The 18,330-nt window shown below is 39.0% G+C and overlaps 2 protein-coding genes across 2 annotated transcripts; one reads left to right on the forward strand and one right to left on the reverse strand.

Annotated features, from left to right (window-relative positions):
• Positions 1-548: 548 nt before the first annotated feature.
• pdlim1 (PDZ and LIM domain 1 (elfin)) lies at positions 549-11,204 on the forward strand. The gene is made up of 7 exons (XM_042502296.2): positions 549-829; positions 3,261-3,412; positions 3,970-4,054; positions 5,177-5,361; positions 8,110-8,258; positions 8,425-8,542; positions 10,559-11,204. Exons 1-7 carry the CDS (start codon positions 737-739, stop codon positions 10,743-10,745), a joined length of 969 nt encoding a protein of 322 aa, XP_042358230.1. The 5' UTR covers positions 549-736; the 3' UTR covers positions 10,746-11,204.
• A 1,456-nt stretch (positions 11,205-12,660) lies between these two features.
• Positions 12,661-13,343, reverse strand: neurog3 (neurogenin 3). The gene has a single exon (XM_088086603.1). It carries the CDS (start codon positions 13,341-13,343, stop codon positions 12,687-12,689), a length of 657 nt encoding a protein of 218 aa, XP_087942729.1. The 3' UTR covers positions 12,661-12,686.
• Between the last annotated feature and the right edge of the window lie 4,987 nt (positions 13,344-18,330).

Genomic DNA, 18,330 nt, shown 5'->3' on the forward strand with positions numbered 1-18,330 from the left:
TCTGAAAGCAGCACAAGAAAAGTAATAAGGTGAGGTGACTTTATTTGTACCCGTAGGTAGATTTGTTTTGCAGCATAACAGAGAGAGCATCCATGTTAGTTTACAACATTAAACACAGAGGACACAAGCGTAACAGACAGGGCAAACATCGGGTACTCTCAAGCTTACAAGAAACAGGACTCAAGAGAAGCCACTAAAGCAAAACTTTATTTTATTTAAAACTTTAACTTTATTTAAATGAATGATAGCAGTTGGAACAAAGCTATTCCTGTAGCTTTGGCCTACACCTAGGTACTTTAAACCTTCGCCCAGAGGGTAGTAGCTGAAATTCCTCAGCAAGAGGATGGGAGTTGCCACTTGTAATGTGTCACTCCAGCTTTCAAAGGGTTAACCACGATGACAAAATGACCTCACATTTCTGTAGGCTTGATTAGCTTTTACACACACACACACACACACACACACACACACACACACACACACACACACATATATTACGGAGTGAGCCATTTTGTCAATAGACGATCTTTGCGCTCTCACTTATCAGCGAGGAAACTTCAAAATCTATTCGTCCAACTGTAACCTGAGGGTCCTCCCCCTGCTCTGCTGCTGAGAGCCAGCCTGAAACTGTGACTGTCGACAGCGGCACATGTCAGGAGCAGGAGGAAGTCACCTCTGAGGCAGACCTTAAATAAAACACACGACAGTTTAGTTTCTGTTAGCCGACATCACCGTGATGCCTCTCCGGGTCGCGCTGCAGGGTCCTGGGCCGTGGGGCTTCAGGCTGGTGGGGGGAAAGGAGTTCGACCAGCCGCTGACAATTTCCCGGGTAAGTGTTACTGTTAGCTGTACGGTGTAGTTTAGTGTAACTACACCTGGGCATGTCCCGACGAAACTTTCACCCCTCGCTGTTTCCTCTCGACTGTCCTGAGAGCAGACTGTGAGGTAACTTTAGCTCGTCTCAACAAAAGGCTAACGTTAATTCACAGAGGCTAAAGTGGCATCACTGTAACTGTTAGCTAACTATTGTTACAGTGTGTGTCGGCATCTCGAGCTCTAAGCTAATGACAATAAGTGTTTTACTTTCCTTTATAAAGTTTCATTTCCCCATTTCAATTCTTTCGGTACTGAAGCTGTATAATTATCTTATTTCTTTAATGTATGCTAACTGCAAGCAACTGTGAACTTAAGTGTACAAGTTAACAGTGGACAAATTCCTTTTAAATAATGTGGGGAAAAAATGTTGGAACAACTTTATTGACATGAGCGATTAGAGCGCATGTGTTCATTAATATGGTTATTAAGTATTTAGTTATTATATTCATGAGCACACATTTTTAGGTTGATTCCTGAATAAAAAAAAGTTTTTCACATTATTTAAAAGGGATTTTAAAGTGTTATGTACTGTAACCATAATTATGAAGACACGTTTTTAACTTGATAACTAGTAAAAATTAAAATTTTCCACATTATTTAAAAGGAATTTTTAAATGTTAACAAAATGATAGCAGAGATACACCAGTCTTTATAGAGGTGGGAATCAGCAGTGCCCCTATGATACCATATTATCACGATATTTAAGTCATGATACAATATTTTTGCAATATTAAAAGCGATGCGGTATTTCGAGTGTTGTGATAACACATATTGGAATTGTAAAGCGATTTATTGTCTTTTTTCAAATTCTGTCCTCAAAGGAAAACCTTGTCAACATGTTTTCTATAATAATATGAACTTTTCAGTCTAATCACTTCACTTCACTCATTGTTATCGCTGCAAATTATATTCAGTGGACTATAACAGCAATTGATTTTGTTAGTCTGCTATGCTACCAAAAGTATCATTTTGAATTTGTAAACTTACTAACTTTATATAATTTAAAAAATCCGTACTCCATCTGTGTATCAATACCCATGCGATAATATCGCAACACTATGCTGTTTCAATTTTTTTCTCTCCCACCCCTATTATTTTATCATATCTACTAGGGATGTTAACAATTAATCAAAGATTGATTAATGGTTGTCAGAACTTTGAAAAGCATGTCACATGTTAAGGAAAAAATGTGTTATTGTATGGTATAAGCAAAGTTTTTTTTTTTAAAAAAATCTTGATGAAATGATCGGTAATTTTAGCCTTAATCAATTAATGAAAGGGCTTACCATTTTCAACGTTAACGCCTACAGACTTTCTTACATATTTGATCTCTTTTAGTCCTAACTTTAAATTAAAAGCACAAAATGTACAGGCAAAAAAAAAATCATTTTTTATTCTGACATCCCTGAGTGTCCTCCTTGTCTAAGCTGACAGTGTTTGCAGCCCGTTCTGTTACTTCACAACAGCATGGTGTACATAAATGCAAAACTTAACTCTGCATCATACATGTTTTACGGCGTGACACTCCTGTGACAGTAATGAATGAGAATATGACCTTCCCCTGTGTACTTTGCCTGAGTGGCATCTGCTGTTCCTGTTGTAAATGTTTTTACAGTGGTCGCTCCACTCCACCCATGGAAAAGTGATTAGGAATTCCTGGACTGAGTCTCTGTCTGCTTCAAGCCTTTATCTCTGATAGAGTGTCTGCACTCCAGGGAGCCCCGGCCGCCTGAAAATACCTCTCTCTCTCGTGTTTACTGTAAATATGGAAATGTGTGTAAAGATCCTTGAAGGTCAGAGTTAAAACAATACACCTGTAGAAGTAAATTATAAATAAATTAAATTATATAAATTAAATAAAACTTTCAGACTTATTAATCATTTATCTTTGGCTTCAAATCAAATTTGTTTTTTCCACATATTTATGATTCAATTTTTGTTTTTTATTGCAAAAGTAGAGTTTGTATTTCATTTATATAGCACTTTCAAAAGCAACACAGGTTTTGCACCAATCGCTTCACAATGACAGACACGTATGTGCACCCGACGAAGTGTAGAGACATAAAATGCAGAGATGAATAAGGGAAGATCTAAAACAATAAATTAAAACTAATTTCAAACCCAAGGATTTAGGTTTAAAAAAAAAAACAGAATAAGAGTTTAAACACAGTTTTAAGCTTAAAAACATCACAGTCTCAGCTTGTGTAATGGCAGGCGATTAATCAGCTGCAGAGCCGCTACAGAAAAAGTCCTGACTGGTCTTTGAAAGTATATAAAGGTACAGCTTTTTCTCAGGATGTGTGTACCCTAAAACCTTAAAATCCAAGCTCACTTCCGGTCCAAATAGCTGCTGCTTCTTATCAGTCACGTCTCCTGTGTTGTAGGTCACCCCCGGGAGCAAAGCTGCCCAGGCCAACCTGTGTATGGGAGACATGATCTTGGCCATCAACGGAGAACCGACGGAGGGCATGACTCACTTGGATGCACAGAACAAGATCAAGGGGTGCATAGACGAGTTGGTGCTCTCCATAGACAGGTAGTGTGAAGCAACATGTGCCAGTCTGATCTGCATAGCCGCAGGCCTGAAAAACACTGAGTAATACGAGAGCGCTCGGCCGCAATCCAGGTGTTCAGGAAGTGATGTGTTTATTCGTGGTTTTTTTACAGGACGAGTGGGTCTTTTGTTTCCCTGAAGTCTTTACTTTGAGTCATGTATGTACGCTAAGCTCTGTTGTAATTTTGTGTTGTGTCATTTGCATGACATCAGAATTCTCTGGTAGCTGATTTCAAGCAGCAGAGATGTTGAAATGGAGTCAGCAGGCAGGTTAAAGCAACTATGTTTGTTCAAATTAGGAGGGAATGTAGTGAATGCAGGGGTGGAGTAATTGTCAAAAATGCATTAAAAAACATACCTACAGATGAAAAAACAAAAAAAAACCTCAGGCTTGTTATATTTAAAGCCAGCATGTGGCTGAAACTGTGATTGAAACTGTTTTTAAGACCAGCATTACATCAATACTCCTCTTTTTGTTGTGATTTTAGCATTTTTCAACAATATTGATGAAGAATTCTTGTCCTTTCTCTGGTCTATAGGTCAGAAACTAAACTGTGGTCGCCGCTGTCGTCTGAGGAAGGGAAGACACATCCGTACAAGATGAATCTTGCATCAGAGCCAAAGGTGTGTGCGCATGTGTGTGTGTGTGTCTGCGGTCTCAACACCAAAAGAGCTTTTCAAATAACTCATTTAGCTTGAAATCTGGGAATCACAATTACAGGTAGCCATTAGCGTCTGGAAGCCTGCATGTTCCTTTCCCACCGCGCCCACAAAGCCGTGTGGGTTGGGTTTTTTTTTTTCTTTACACTGCCAACGATGAAGTCATTGTTTACTTCCCAACAGGAGGTTTCCTAGGAGACGGTAGTTTATCAGCCAGACTCTGACGCAAGCCTCAGTTCCTGCCCGCTGAGTGGAAAGTTGCGGCCAAAGTGTGAATTCATGTAGGAAACGGTGTGATGTGTCTCAGGCTCTGTGTGTTTCACAGGTCACAGATGTTGTGCATTTTTCTCACACACACAATAACACGTGTTTCAAGTGCTTGTCTGGAGTCTGTCGCTTTGACGTCTCGCCACTGTTTATTACTTTAAACCATTGCTTCATACTTTTTAGGCTATTTTTTTTAATGTACGTTTATTTGCTCACAGAGACTCTGGGGTATTCTGCTATGTTATAGTCAGCTTGAAGCATGAGCTATATTTGGAGACTTTTCCGTGTTCCCACTGTGAAGCATGAGCTGGATTTAGTGGCATTTATGCGCCCACTTTCATGGCATGCCAGTGTCATGACATGTTTGTTCTTAAAGGCCGTTAGCTATAATTAAGGCAGAATCCAGTCATACATTATCCTGCTAAATTATGTGTGACTTTGAGTCAAACCAGAAGCAGCAGCTGGAGACGCAAATATGAGGCTGTTTTGACGTTTTCAGTGGAACAATCAGTTTTCAAAGTGTGCAGTCGCAGCATTATTGAATCCATAGTTGAAAACACAAGAGGCTGGGTGTTTTCAGACATTGAGTAATATTCCTAACTGTCTTGATATCAGCTGCGCGTTTGTACACGTGCAAGCTCATAAAACACAATCTATATTATAGTTTGTCTGAAGACGTCAAAAGTTTCGTCACCAAGTGTGCACTGCGAGTTGCATGTTTCGGACGGCGTGCCAGTTATTTCACAAATCTGTCACTCAGCACCTTTTGCTTTGTTACTCACAAAAAAGCTTTAACGGGGACAACTTTGATTTTTACAGGAGGTGAAGCACATAGGCTCGACCCACAACAGGAGCGCTCTGCCCTTCTCCAGTTTTGGCCCCAAAGTTGCGACCAACACGTACAACAACCCCTCTGGTCTCTACTCTTCAGAGAACATCAAGGACTTCAACGCAGCCGTGGATGTTGTTAAAAGCAGTGCTACAGCGAATGAGCCCGACAACAAGTAAGATGAATCACAGACAACACCGCTTTAGTCGAGACAGATCTAAAAGAAAACGCAGTAATATGATGACCTTAAAGGAACAGTACACACCAAAATGAAAAATGCAGATTTTTCCTCTGACCTATAGCGCTATTTATCAATCTAGATTGTTTTGGTGTGAGTAGCAGAGTGTTGGAGATATCGGCCGATATCAACAGACCTTGTTGTGAGCAGTTTCATGTGGGAACTGTTTTATTTCTACTGAACTAAGTCGCTGACCAAATCTCAGAAGGAAGTGTTCATCTACTCATTAACGAGAGGCTCTGGCCTGTGCAGCATTTCCCCACAGAAAAAGAAAGAGTGGCTGTAGTTTCGGATGGCGTTTTTTAAAATCTGTTTCCTAATCATTGTGTCCCTTACCTAAATGGGGACATTTTTGCGGGTCTGTAGCGCAGCGCAGGTAGAACTCATCATGAGTTCAGAGAATCATGATAAACAACCCAGCTACAAAAATATAAAATCAATACGTTGCGGCAGATGTTTTCATTATGGCAGGCAGACGCAAATACATGAATATGTGGGAAACTCTGTTGTGATGGTTTGAGAGTGCAAGCTTCCTTTCTCCTCCCAGTCTGTGCCGGTCAGTATCGAACTTTGATCACACTGTAGACTGTTACAGGATTACAGAGTCATCGCAGCTGAGTTATCGACAAAATAGAACAATATTTTTGACTCACTATTTCAGGTTGGACTGTTGCTTTTAAAGTGAATTCTGTGAAGGGGTCGAACACTATTGGTTTTTCAGGGCCGAAATCAATCCCGATTATGACTAGTTAATGAGACTGATCACCGATATTTGGAACCGATATACATTTACAATAAACATGAAAATCTTTCAGTCAGTATCTAGAATGTGGAATATAATCAAAAACTGAAACTTTCAACATCATATACAGCAAGTTCCCAGCTACTTGTCAAGTGAAAATAAAAATGTATAAATAAAAGTAGCTCTCTGAGGTTTTACAAAGTAAAAGTTCCCCCCATACTGACACTTTCTTTGCACTTTTTAATTAATTAATTTTATCTGCGATCATTAGGATAAAATGCTCATGCAGATAATCAGCAAAATGCCAAATATCGGCCCCAATAATCAACCAGGCCAATAAACTGTCGACCCCTAACCGTGTGTTTATCTGGCATCGACATCTACAGGTTGCTTTGTAAGCTGTGTTTCTAAAATATCTAATACTGTCATATATGACAGAGTATACACACTCTGTGGTTCTTACTCTGCTTAGTTTCTCTTCTACTGTGTTAAATCCAAAGTGTGTGCACACACCATTTAATCAGAAAGAGCAGGTTAAAGTTTAACGACATGCTCCACTGCACTCAAGGTTGCTAACATGCTTTAGCTCAACGCTCACACGCTTCTTATTGTTGTGATTTTCTCATGTGTCACAGTTGAAACAACCCCCAACAGATTCATCAACCATCACCCAGCAATGTTAGTACTTTTTGTCTTCAGCACCGAAGCCACATTTTCACTGCAATGAAAAACAATCATTTCAAAAGCACTTTGATCAACGAGATCGAGTTTTTCTATAAAGAAACACAATGCATCTAAAAATCGATCATTTTATTGATTGAAAACACTCCCTCGTAGCTCAGGGGCTGGTTGGCTTCTAACTGCTGGAATCAGGTTATACTCAGTAGATTTCTGTTTGTTTGCTCAGCAAAAATTGAGCTTGTAAAATTTAGGCCAGCTCCCAGAGGGCTGGGTGATACATGTCTTTACACGTCATAGTAATGTGGGTATGACAAGGTGTTCACACAGCTATAGTCAAAATGGTTTCGAGAGTTTTATCACTAAATGCAGCCTTTAAAGGTCCTTTATCGTAAAAAAAAACAACTTGTCTTTCTTGTCTATAAAGTAGGTATAGTAAATAATATAAATACTTACAAGTATCAAAAGGCTCAATCCACAGAAAGATGCTCACAGTCCACATTCAGCCACTGAGCCTTTAAACGAGCTGTCAGGACTTAAGTTATGACGTCACAACTACACTACAGACACAGTTTCAAACTTGTCAACAAAGCGGTACAGTCCTTCCCCTGTAAATGTCATGTAAAGGTCAACACTCACAGCAAAGTTTAACTCTATCATGTCAAGCCTAACCTGAAACAATGGGTTGTGTGCTGAACTAATCAAGATGTTTTAGTGACAGCAAAGGTGAACAGAACTTGGAAACCCTCGACTGAATTATTCTCAGCACAGTCTGATTTAATTTATCCTAATCCCTTCAACACCTCAAAGACTGTCTTCCTGGTTGAGAAGTCAAGAATTACACACAGGAGTCTGTTAATCCGTGTGAAATTGAGCTGTCTCAGCACAAAGCAAATGTCGCACAAAACATCTAGAACTTAATCTGTGACCAGGATTAAACAATAAAACATGATAAAACTAAAACTGTGAGGTAAAACATTGTCTTCTACACCCTGCACAGTGATACCTGGTCTGCTGTTGCCAGTTAGCTCAATAGGTGGCGCACTTTCGTAGAACAAAGAACTAGAAGATAATGCACCCGCGACTGAGTCATTCAGCAACTGTCGACCAGATTCACTGTACATGTGTTGCACCCCAATATTGTGACACTATTTGATTTCTCCTCTTTTAATCCTCCTTTGCTGAAGGCCCTTTGACTTTGTTTTCACATTTTTGCATCCCGTGGCTCCTGCAGACAGATTGAAGTGTAAACATTTGCTTTGTAGGGCTCCATCAGATCCATCGCAGACATGCAAGCGGACGCATGTAGCAGCGGATTCAGAGGTTTACAAGATGCTGCAGGAGAACCAAGAGTCTGATGAGCCTCCTCGGCAGTCGACTTCATTCAAAGTGCTGGAGGAGATCCTTCAGACAGGTACGGATCCTGCGAAGCTCACAGCTTCCTCAAAGAGCAGTCAAGCATTACACTGTTATGTTTGTTTTCATTCCTGATGACTTGAAATCCCAATTATAGATGTGTGCAAAGCCAGTGAAGCTCAAAGCATGTTAAGATCATTATTTTGTGTGTCTGCTGTTTGCAGTTGACCCTGATAAACCGTCAGGCTTCAGGAGTGTCAAAGCACCCTCAAATAAGATTGCATCATCAGTGGGGAACACAGAGAAGTTACCCTCCTGCGACAAATGTGGATCTGGGATTGTGTGAGTATTCAATGATTCCTCGGTGCTGTTTAATAGATGACGTGTTTGTTTTTGCAGCACTTTGGGAGGCGTACCAGAGCCATTAATGACTTCATACCTAAACATCAGCCCAGATTCAGTGACACCTGCTGTTTATCTTGTTTCTCAGTATTTTAACACCAAAAACTTCCACATAGTGACGCAACACTTAGAGGCCCGCAGTGTTGATGTCTCTGTTTGGAGTTTGTCTCCACCTGGTGGCTGCAGTAGCATCTGCTTATGTTAGTGGATTCACCCCCAAAATACATTCTTGAGACCTTTTAAAAAAACTTTTAGTGAACTTTAGTGCTTTGGATTCAGGAATCCTAAAAGTATGTGTAGTTATTTGTGACGGATGTTTTTCAGCAGATAATAATAAGGGCTTTTTACTCATGTCAGGTCTATTTGAGATCCACTTAGTGATTCAAGGGGTTAATTATGTGACAGGACGCTCTCAACAACCCTTATTTTTATTAAAGTTTACAAAGTTTTGTTGTTGATGTTTATTTGAAATATGAGGTAATGTGTTACAAATTATGTTAGCCAAATTTGATTCAGATTTTTATTACGAACATTCGACCATTTGTTTATTTTTTACCACAAAGAGTTTGAGAGTTTGAACGGGGTTCAGCAGGATGTTTAGAGCAACTTTTATGTAATGAAATAAACAAGCCAAATTCGCCCTCTGGGTTAAGGTTTTTTTTTTCAAAACCATTCAAGACTTTGCTATTTTGAAATTAACAAAAATAATTACCTAATAATCGTTGCATCTTAAACTGATTGCATGAAGCGTCTGTAAGTAAGAAATATATATCAGCCCTGTTTTAGGTTTTGTTACTTTAAAACTTATTTTTCATGCACAGTTATCTTTCAAAGTGAGCAATATATGAGAATCAGAATGGCCGTGACTTTTGTTGCATCTTTTTCTGTCCCCTGCCATAACCCTGCTCACATACATTTACTTTTGGTTTGGTACATTTTTTGTGGTTTATGCACCTCAGTTCCTGTAAAAGGAAATCTTAACACTATGACATAACAGGATTTTAGACGAACATGTGCAACTTTGTGGCAGCACTCCTCCTGTTTCAAAGTCACAGTGCTCTCATGCACAAAAATGTTTTTCTGTGTTTGACTGGTGCTCAGAGTAAACTCCATCCATCGCCTGTTAGGATGAACTGGAAGAGCGACTGTGAAGGAGGCCTTATCGTAGTACATCACTGACCGACCTCAGTAATTCTCTCGCGGCTGCATGGGAGTTAATCCCTGCAGCCAGGTGCAGAATTATTGAGGAAAGCCTTCCCAGAAGAGGGGGAGCTGTTACAGCAGCAGATTGACGCTCATTGTTTGGAATGAGATATTCAACAGTTACTAATGGGTGTGATGTTCAGCCGTCCAAATAGTTTTGTCAGTGTAGTGTAGCTCCAAAGCTTTTGCAGTGCACACAAATGAGTCATGAGTTAGTGTCTGCATAAATTACATGCTTTTTTGTCTCAATTATGTTAACCCTTAGGGCTGGTAAAGTAGATTTTTTTTTTTTTTTGATTATCACAGTCTGTGATATGTATATGATCTGCAGCAACGCTGATTGTGACTGCACCTAGTGAAAATAGCATGCATTTTTTCCATATGCCAAATATGGTAAAAGATGACATCATCAGGAGGAAGATAGTAAAATGTACAAAAATTCAAAGGCAAAGAAAGAAAAGACAAAAAGATACCCCTTCATAAAACTATATATGAAAAATATATTACATATAATATATACAAAAATTGCAGCTTGAATGAGTCTCAATGGTGCATTTTATTTTTTTTTTTTTTGCATGTAACAGTATGAATGTAACAAGCTGAGCTGGAAATTCCAAGATTAAACAAAAATACACAATCTTGCCAAACTTCAGGTATATGCATCAACACTGCCAAAATGATCAAATGTGAAGTGCATTAAAAACACCAAACAGTTCCTCGGGGTTAAATGTGATCTTTAAATGTCTTCTTCAGGGGGATGGTGGTAAAGCTGAGGGACAAGTTCCGTCACCCCGAGTGCTACACCTGCACAGACTGCAACGTCAACCTAAAACGGCTGGGACATTTCTTTGTGGAGGACAAGATTTATTGTGAGACGCACGCACGCGAGCGAGTGACCCCGCCCGAAGGCTACGACGTGGTCACCGTCTTCCCCAAGTAGAGCGCTCCCTGAGCTCAGCCTCGGACTGCATGCCACTATAGGACACCATGACATTACCCGACACATGATGACATGTAACTCTTGCTCTCTCTCTCGCAGTACGCTTCAGTATAGTCACCGGTAGGCAGGACAGTAGAGAACTGCATCTCTGAAAATGTTGATTTGCACATTAACTTTGGCCTCTATGAAAAGAAAATTAACGAATACTATAAGATGGCATTTTTTTGTTTTCTCCTCCCCCCAAAAAATCCCCAAACATTTTAATGGCAGCCACTGTGTTTAAGTCATACTTGTCTTTGTATTTGATGTTCTTTTGAATCATGGAAACAGTGAAAAACTTCATTTCACCCCAAGACACATGTTTTCTACAGTTTTATTTTTAAATAAATAGACCTACTTTTATGAAGCAAAAACACATTTCAGTATCATGACCTAATAAATATTTTTAGCTTAAACAAATGATCTCGTCCTCCCAAATCATTGATTGTGCTTTGTGGTGTTTTAGTGAACTGGGAGTAAATTAGTGCAACATGCTCATAAATTGCAGAGGTGTGGACTCAATTCGCTTGACTTGGACTCGAGTCACAAATCTGATAATTTTAGACTTGACAAAATCAAAGACTTCAACTGTTCTTAGACTTTTACAACAATGACTTTTGCCTTCAAACACACAATTCACAAAACTCATTCTGTTGTGGTTACTGGTTGATGGTGCTAAACGCTTTGAATGTGCAAGTTAGAACTACAGTAACAAAGAAATGCACATTTTAACAAAGCAATCATGGTTTTTGTAAACGCAATATACTATTAATTTGTTGTTAAATGTCATTAAATCTGGTTAAGAACACATAATAACCTCTGCAGGACTCAAAGTTAAGGACTTGAGGATTTGAGGGCAAAGACAGTTACTTGTGACTTACAAAACTTTGACTTGTTGCCACCTCAGTGAATTTGTGTTCTAGAACAAAGAAATGGCCCCAAATAAATTACTAAATATTTTTTAACAGTAATTTCCAAGTGTTGTGAACTCAGTTTAAGTGCTTTTAAAGAATCAATTTGCACTGAAGGTAGAAAATGCTGCTGCACTTGTTCTTGGACAAACAGGATGTCAATCAATGGCGTCACTGCAGATGTTTTGCCCGATTTCTGATGGTCAACACCTGCTGTGACATCACTGATCATTAGGGCTGCAACTAACAATTATTTTCATTGTCGTTTTATCTCTGTCTGATATATTTTCTTGATGACTTGATATAGTTCTTTGGACTATAAAATGTCAGAAAATGGTGAAAAATGTCAATCAGTGTTTCCCAGAACCCAAGATGACATCTTCAAATTTTTTGTTTCATCCACAACCCAAAGAAACCAAGAAAAATATTCACATTTAAAAAGAGGAAATTGGAGACATTTTCCTTAACCCCTTGAAATCTAAGCAATTCGGCATGATTTCTTTTTTAAGAAAACATCACAGCAGGGCGACGAGCAACAAAAAATGGCCTAAAAATTTGCAGGAAATTAGTGGATAATTCCAAGAAAATGACCTGAAAATAAGCACAAAAGGAAAAAAAAGTTTTTAAAAAATGACCTCAGGAAAGTATATATATATATATATATATATATATATATATATATATATATATATATATATGTATATAGGGCATTTCTTGCCAAGATGCTCATCATGTTTTTTCCTGTTTTTAAAGAAATCACACCAATTTCCTTTCCTTAGTTTTCAGAGGTTTAAATTCCAGTGAGAGACATCCAAATGCAGCACAGGAAAACTGATGTCTATTCAAGTGTTAAAGGAATAAAAATAATAAATTACCAAACCCATTCATTGATCATGAAATGTGTTCATCCTTTGAGATGAGTGCAGCAGCTTTTTCCTGATCCATGTGGCCCTTGACAAATGTCATTCAGAATTGCTCACAAAAACACAAGTCAACATTGCCAAGTGTGTTTTAGACCATTTTCACCACAGAATGATTTGAAATAAAAGGCGACGGGGAAAACACTTGATTGATCTCTTGATAAAATCTTACATTTCATCTGATGAGCGGAGGTGTAACAGTGTCTTGCGTCAAAGCCAGCTGAGGTCACACAGCAGGACTCTGCGGCTGATGCTGAGTCCCACTCCGCAGATGAAACACTTGTTGGGCTGCTCAGATCAGATCCTGCTGGCAGGTACTCTGGCGCGTGTCCGTGTTGGTCGGCCATGCGCAGAGTCTCGGTCAGAGCCCAGATGTAGTTGTGGGCGAAGCGCAGAGTTTCGATCTTGGTGAGCTTCGCGTCTTCGGGCAGCGCCGGCAGGATGCTCCTCAGCGCGTCCAGAGCGGAGTTCAGGTTGTGCATCCGGGAGCGCTCTCTGTCGTTTGCCTTCATTCTGCGCCTGCCACGCTGTGCAGACTGCTCACATCTGCTTTGGGGTTTTAGATATTTCACTGAGGAGGATTCGATCAATGTTTTGTCGCAGGAGCTTTCTGAAGTATCACCACCCTTATTCAAAGGGCTGCGAGCAGTTGGAGAAAGCCTGCTGTGCGTCATTGCGTCTCTGGATGCGCGCAGGTGACTGGGGGCGCACGGTACTTTAGGAGACATCCTGCGCAATTGAAAAATAATTGTTATAGTATAAAAACACGGATGTATAACCACAAATATACAGCATGTTTTGCAATAAGAAAATAATCACCAAAAAAAGTAATTTAACCAAGTTTACCTCTAAAAATCTTTTTTTTTTTTTGAGAGCTGAAAATCTTTTCCATACGTCATCAATATGTTTATTATCTTCAACTCTGCTTAAATGATCAGATTTATTCAAGTGCGGATTTTTACCTCTCAGTTGAGTGATTAAAAGAATCAATTTTGTCTCAAAATATCAAATACCAGATTTTGACAAACTTCACATGGATGCATTTATTTGCACTTACCTGACAGGTGATGTTTGCGTAAAGGGACAGCCCGTTGTCCTTGTTAATCCTTTTGTAGCTGGAGGAGGCAGCAGACCCCGTATATGTGCAGCTGACAGTGAGGGATGGATGCGCATCTCTGCTATTTTATATGGCCTTTATCTTATCTTTTTGCGCGGTGGGCGCCTGAATCAACAGCGCCTGTCAAGGGGCCAATCAGCTTCCAGGCAGCGCGTCCTTCACCCTCTCCCCCTCTCTCTCCCTTAGTCTTCACACTGGTGTATCTGTTTATGTATTCTTTGTAATTTCAGTAAAATACATGCATTTGGTAAAGTGGCTTGTGCAGCAGACCTATGTATGCCAGGTTAAAAACATTTTATGATCAAACTGCATTCGCTTGACCTGACTTTCTCTGGACTTTTCCTAAAAACAATAGGCAGAATTTAGGACAACTGCTGCTTCTTTGAGGGTCTTATTGTATCTGTTCATATAATGTTCATTATATACTAATAACATCCTGTCAGTCATGCTATGCTCGACTTCTGGGTGAAAAAAACATTATTTGGAGCTTTATCATTGGGGTTCAATTAGGCCATGCTTTTGTCTGACAAACAACGTAGTATCATCACACCTCTGAGATCCCAAGCTGAACTGTATTTTTACCATTTAGATTTCAGAGTGAAAGAGCTGGAGAGTTCCGGGCATAAAAGAAAAAGCGCTCACATGCACTAATAGTATGTTTTAATATATCTATTATATTTTTACGCATAACAAATCTTTATCCACAACCAAGCAGACCTGGTACACGAATGTAGATGGCAAGTGTTCAGCTCCACTGGAAGTTCTAAAGGCCAGACAGTAACCTCTTATTCATCAGTAATACTTTCTCTGTGTTCATAAAGAAACGCTGGACAGGAAGAAAGTCACGCTGAGTGTAATATTTTTGTGCGCAAATGCTGGAATCGTAGGAGACATTCAATATATACCTGTGTATTCCTCTTCAGGGAGATTTCTTTGCAGGATGTGTGAGTTTTCTTTTTCAGATGTTTTAAGATTTTTTTTATCTTTCAGGATACTTGCCATGCCACATTTTGCCATTCATAATATTGGCACGTGCCGTTCAGGTTACACAGTGATTATGGTAACTTGGCAAACTGGCTTTTAAAATCAACTTAAAGTCCGCCACAGTACTTAAAACTGAGGTAAAAACAATACTATCTCGGGGATATCTTTCAATAATTTGTTCATTATGAAATATGCTGTTGCGTATTTTTGATTGGGCCCATATCACATGACCTGGTAATGTAGTCATTGAAGAACTTTAATCTGTTTCAAGTTGGTCTTTAAATTATTTCAGAGAGTAGCTTATCTCTTTGGTAACTCGGAAAATATGATTTACACCAAAGAAAATGACATTTTTAATGCCACATATATCCGGACAAACATTTACTTTATGCGTTAAAGCGCAAAGCTCAAGTAGTTGGGCAAAGACAATTACGCATGGGGCCCCCTAACACAGAGCATCTGAGAGGGTGAAACCTACTGTGTGAACTGATAGTACAAAGGGTCTTGTTGTGTGTCACAACAATAAAAGCTCGATTTCTTCTGTAATGTGAGCCTAAAAGTGTGCGCTATGACATCTCCAAAAACACGTCCATTATCGCCACAACTCAAGAGCGCATTGCTTTTTATAAAGTAACTTTACTTTTAGGGAGTTAAAGATTAGTAAAATATGTCAACAACATGCAGAAACGTGTCAGCTGTGGTGATTGGGTGAGGGGGAGCGTGGCAGAGCTCAAACATGATTTACAATTGCCAACAAAGGCTCACAAAAAGCTCTCCTTAACTTTCTGTCTAAATATGTGTTTTGGGAACAATCTGATAACCATATGCTTTCAATAAACTGGACAAATACACCCGTGAGATACGAGATGGTGCCTTGCTGTTATAAAAGGCACGAAAAGTCTAAAGTAAACTGAATATTACCACTTTACAAATATTCATTGATGCCAAATCCATATTGGGATATCTCGGACAGGTGTGGGTTTGAAGTTGTCAGTGTCTCTCCTTGATTTTTTATCAGTGTGCTGTAGTGTCCTGCTTGTTATGCAAAGTGTAGGCAAACATAAGCGGCCAGTTGCTGTGGAAATAGCAGATATCGGAGCAGACTTAGTACGAAAAGTGATTTAACAATATTTAACAATAAACTAAGCAAGCTCCGGAGCAGGTGATACCTGCCCGATGCTCCTGATTAATACTTCCTCTACTACTTCACTTTACAGTCTCCTTTGCTTATTTATTAAACGAAATCTATTTATTATTATTTTAGCAAACAGAGGTACCAGGTGGGGCTTTATTTTCGTCTTCAGCTTTTTGTTTGAAGGACGTTTTGAGGGGGGCAATCAAAGTCCAACAACTCGCTGACCAGATTGTTGTCATCCCAAACTAGCAGCGGAGCCATTCAATGTGCCCCCCTCCTCTTCTTCTTTCTGGCAAAGAGCTGCAGGGAGGGGGAAAAAAGAAAAAGGGAAACTTCTTCAAGAAAGAAAAAACATCTTAAAAACATTTAATTGCAACCCGGATGCCATATGTACACCTCTTGTGAAACCCCTCAACAATGTGACTGCCTTTTAGAAAGTATGGAGTGCGCCTTTGGAGACGTGTGCGCTTTTGGAGAGGTGCGCGCGTCGTGACCAGAATGACCCCGAACACACTTTACACAAGAAGTAATTCACTTTTAATGTGCTTTGGAGTTCCCTTTCACAGGCATTGCATTGTACCTCTCACCTCAGCTTTAGAAGACAGTGTACACCAATTATAGTGGAATAGCTGTCCTATGGACACAGTTTGTCTTTTTGTAAGGATTTGAAGCACGAATGGGGCTATGGCTGCATGCTGCCCTCTTTTACCCCACAAACTAATGCAGAATGTGTTCTTCTTTCTCCTGATGGCTTGTTTACGATGTTAAACCCTGTGTTCATTAATTAGTGGCTCTTTCTAGACAAAAAGAACGAGTGTGGATTTTTCTACAAATGGATTAAATCCTCACAAGACTCGTGACATTAAGATTACATTAATTTCTCAAAATAATTTCATAATTTAGCCATTTAAGATTGATATATTGCATTTATGTATATTTATATATTGCATTGCATTTATTGGGAGCTCTTTTTTCTAGGGTTTTTGATTTGAAAGTCTCAAGTGAAACTGTTTCCTGCCCTGTGGAAAATACTTGGTAAAAAAAAAACATTAAATATCTTGTATTTAAGTATTTTACGTTGCCACCGAATAAGTCGATAATAGACAAATATTAATTGATTTGACTGGCAAGCATACTTTTTCTGGTCCCTTTAACTGTTGCCATGTTTCTGGATTAAAATGTTGTGAAATCAACAGAACAATTAAGCAGCCCACTCTGAAGTGTGATGCATCTTCAGCAGTTATACTTTGCCTTAATTTACATCTATAGGGGAAATTAATATCTAACAAATTAAATCTTTAATTTCGGTCATTTTTAAGTGTTCAAACGGAGCTCAGTGCTGCACTAATTATAAAGGGTAATTTAACCAGTGTTGACTAGGCCTATATAGGGGAGAGTGGGGTCGGTTGGTACAGGAGGACAATAAGGACAGTGTCTTTTTAGCAAGTTAGGAAGCAACTATACCATTCACCATACTCACACTCAGCCACACACTTATCACTTTCAACTTTAAAGTGAAGACATTCTGACTATTTCTCACATTTATTTGCAGGTTTAAAGCAAAAAAAAAGTCTCTTTTATTATTTTTTCAACCATACTGTTTTTATTTAGCTACTTATAAAAAATAAAAATAAAAAAATTTAAAAAGTTGGTTTTCTGGCCTATCATTTGATAGCAATTATTTGAAAATTAGGACAGAAGTCCAAAGTGTGTCTGTTTTCTCTGGGATGATTGGGACAGTTACCCAAGAGTTATGGGACAGTATTTTTTTAATAGTTCTCACCTTGTTACAATTCAACAAAAAGTAGACAAAACAAGACAAAGGTATAGATTGTGTATATTTTGGATGTGTAGAATTCAACTATTTATTTTTTTCTAAATTTTATTTTTACTTTTGAGTTGTTTTTGACTAAATGAAACAAATTCAAAACCCTACATTGCCCAACGGTTACTACAGTAAACTGATAGGTGCCAAATCAAGACATTTCAGACAGTCAGACCCCATATCTCAGTGATTTATGAAAATTAAATGATTATACAAACGTCTTATTTTTCTCAAAGAAATAGGCCAAGTGAAGCAATTACAATGTAAACATAGGTGATTAATGATTATTTGCCTAACAGAGTAATACCTAACATTCCCCTTTAAAGAGCTGAATCTATCAGCTAGAAAAGAGTCGTATCTGCAGCACGTGCTCTCATTAGGTTGTCGTTGGAGGTGTTGTTGCGGTGCAGTGCTCGGCCGCACTGAGGCGCTGTTTCCACTCATATGAAGAAAACAACAAGACCAAACGATGCCTTCACGTAACGTTGGAAATATGGAAACCATAAGTAGACTAAAGGTGAACAACACAATACAGCTGTAAATATGAGTGTGTCACAAAATCATTATTTTCAAATGCAGTTCATCGCAGATACATAGCTGTCAATTCAGTCCAGCAGCACTTGGTTCATAAGTACACCCACGAGTCACTGAGAG

This window comes from Plectropomus leopardus, chromosome 13 (assembly GCF_026936395.1).
Source record: "Plectropomus leopardus strain MGB_pleo_1.0 chromosome 13, ASM2693639v1, whole genome shotgun sequence".
In the NCBI taxonomy this organism is placed as follows: domain Eukaryota; kingdom Metazoa; phylum Chordata; class Actinopteri; order Perciformes; family Serranidae; genus Plectropomus; species Plectropomus leopardus.

Excerpts from the sequence above, each read along its gene's own strand:
- pdlim1 (XM_042502296.2), top strand. The coding sequence starts at position 737 with ATGCCTCTCCGGGTCGCGCTGCAGGGTCCTGGGCCGTGGGGCTTCAGG. Across the intron at positions 5,362-8,109 it reads GCGAATGAGCCCGACAACAA|GGCTCCATCAGATCCATCGC; the intron begins GTAAGATGAATC and ends TTTGCTTTGTAG. Across the intron at positions 8,543-10,558 it reads AAATGTGGATCTGGGATTGT|GGGGATGGTGGTAAAGCTGA; the intron begins GTGAGTATTCAA and ends TGTCTTCTTCAG.
- neurog3 (XM_088086603.1), bottom strand. The coding sequence starts at position 13,343 with ATGTCTCCTAAAGTACCGTGCGCCCCCAGTCACCTGCGCGCATCCAGA.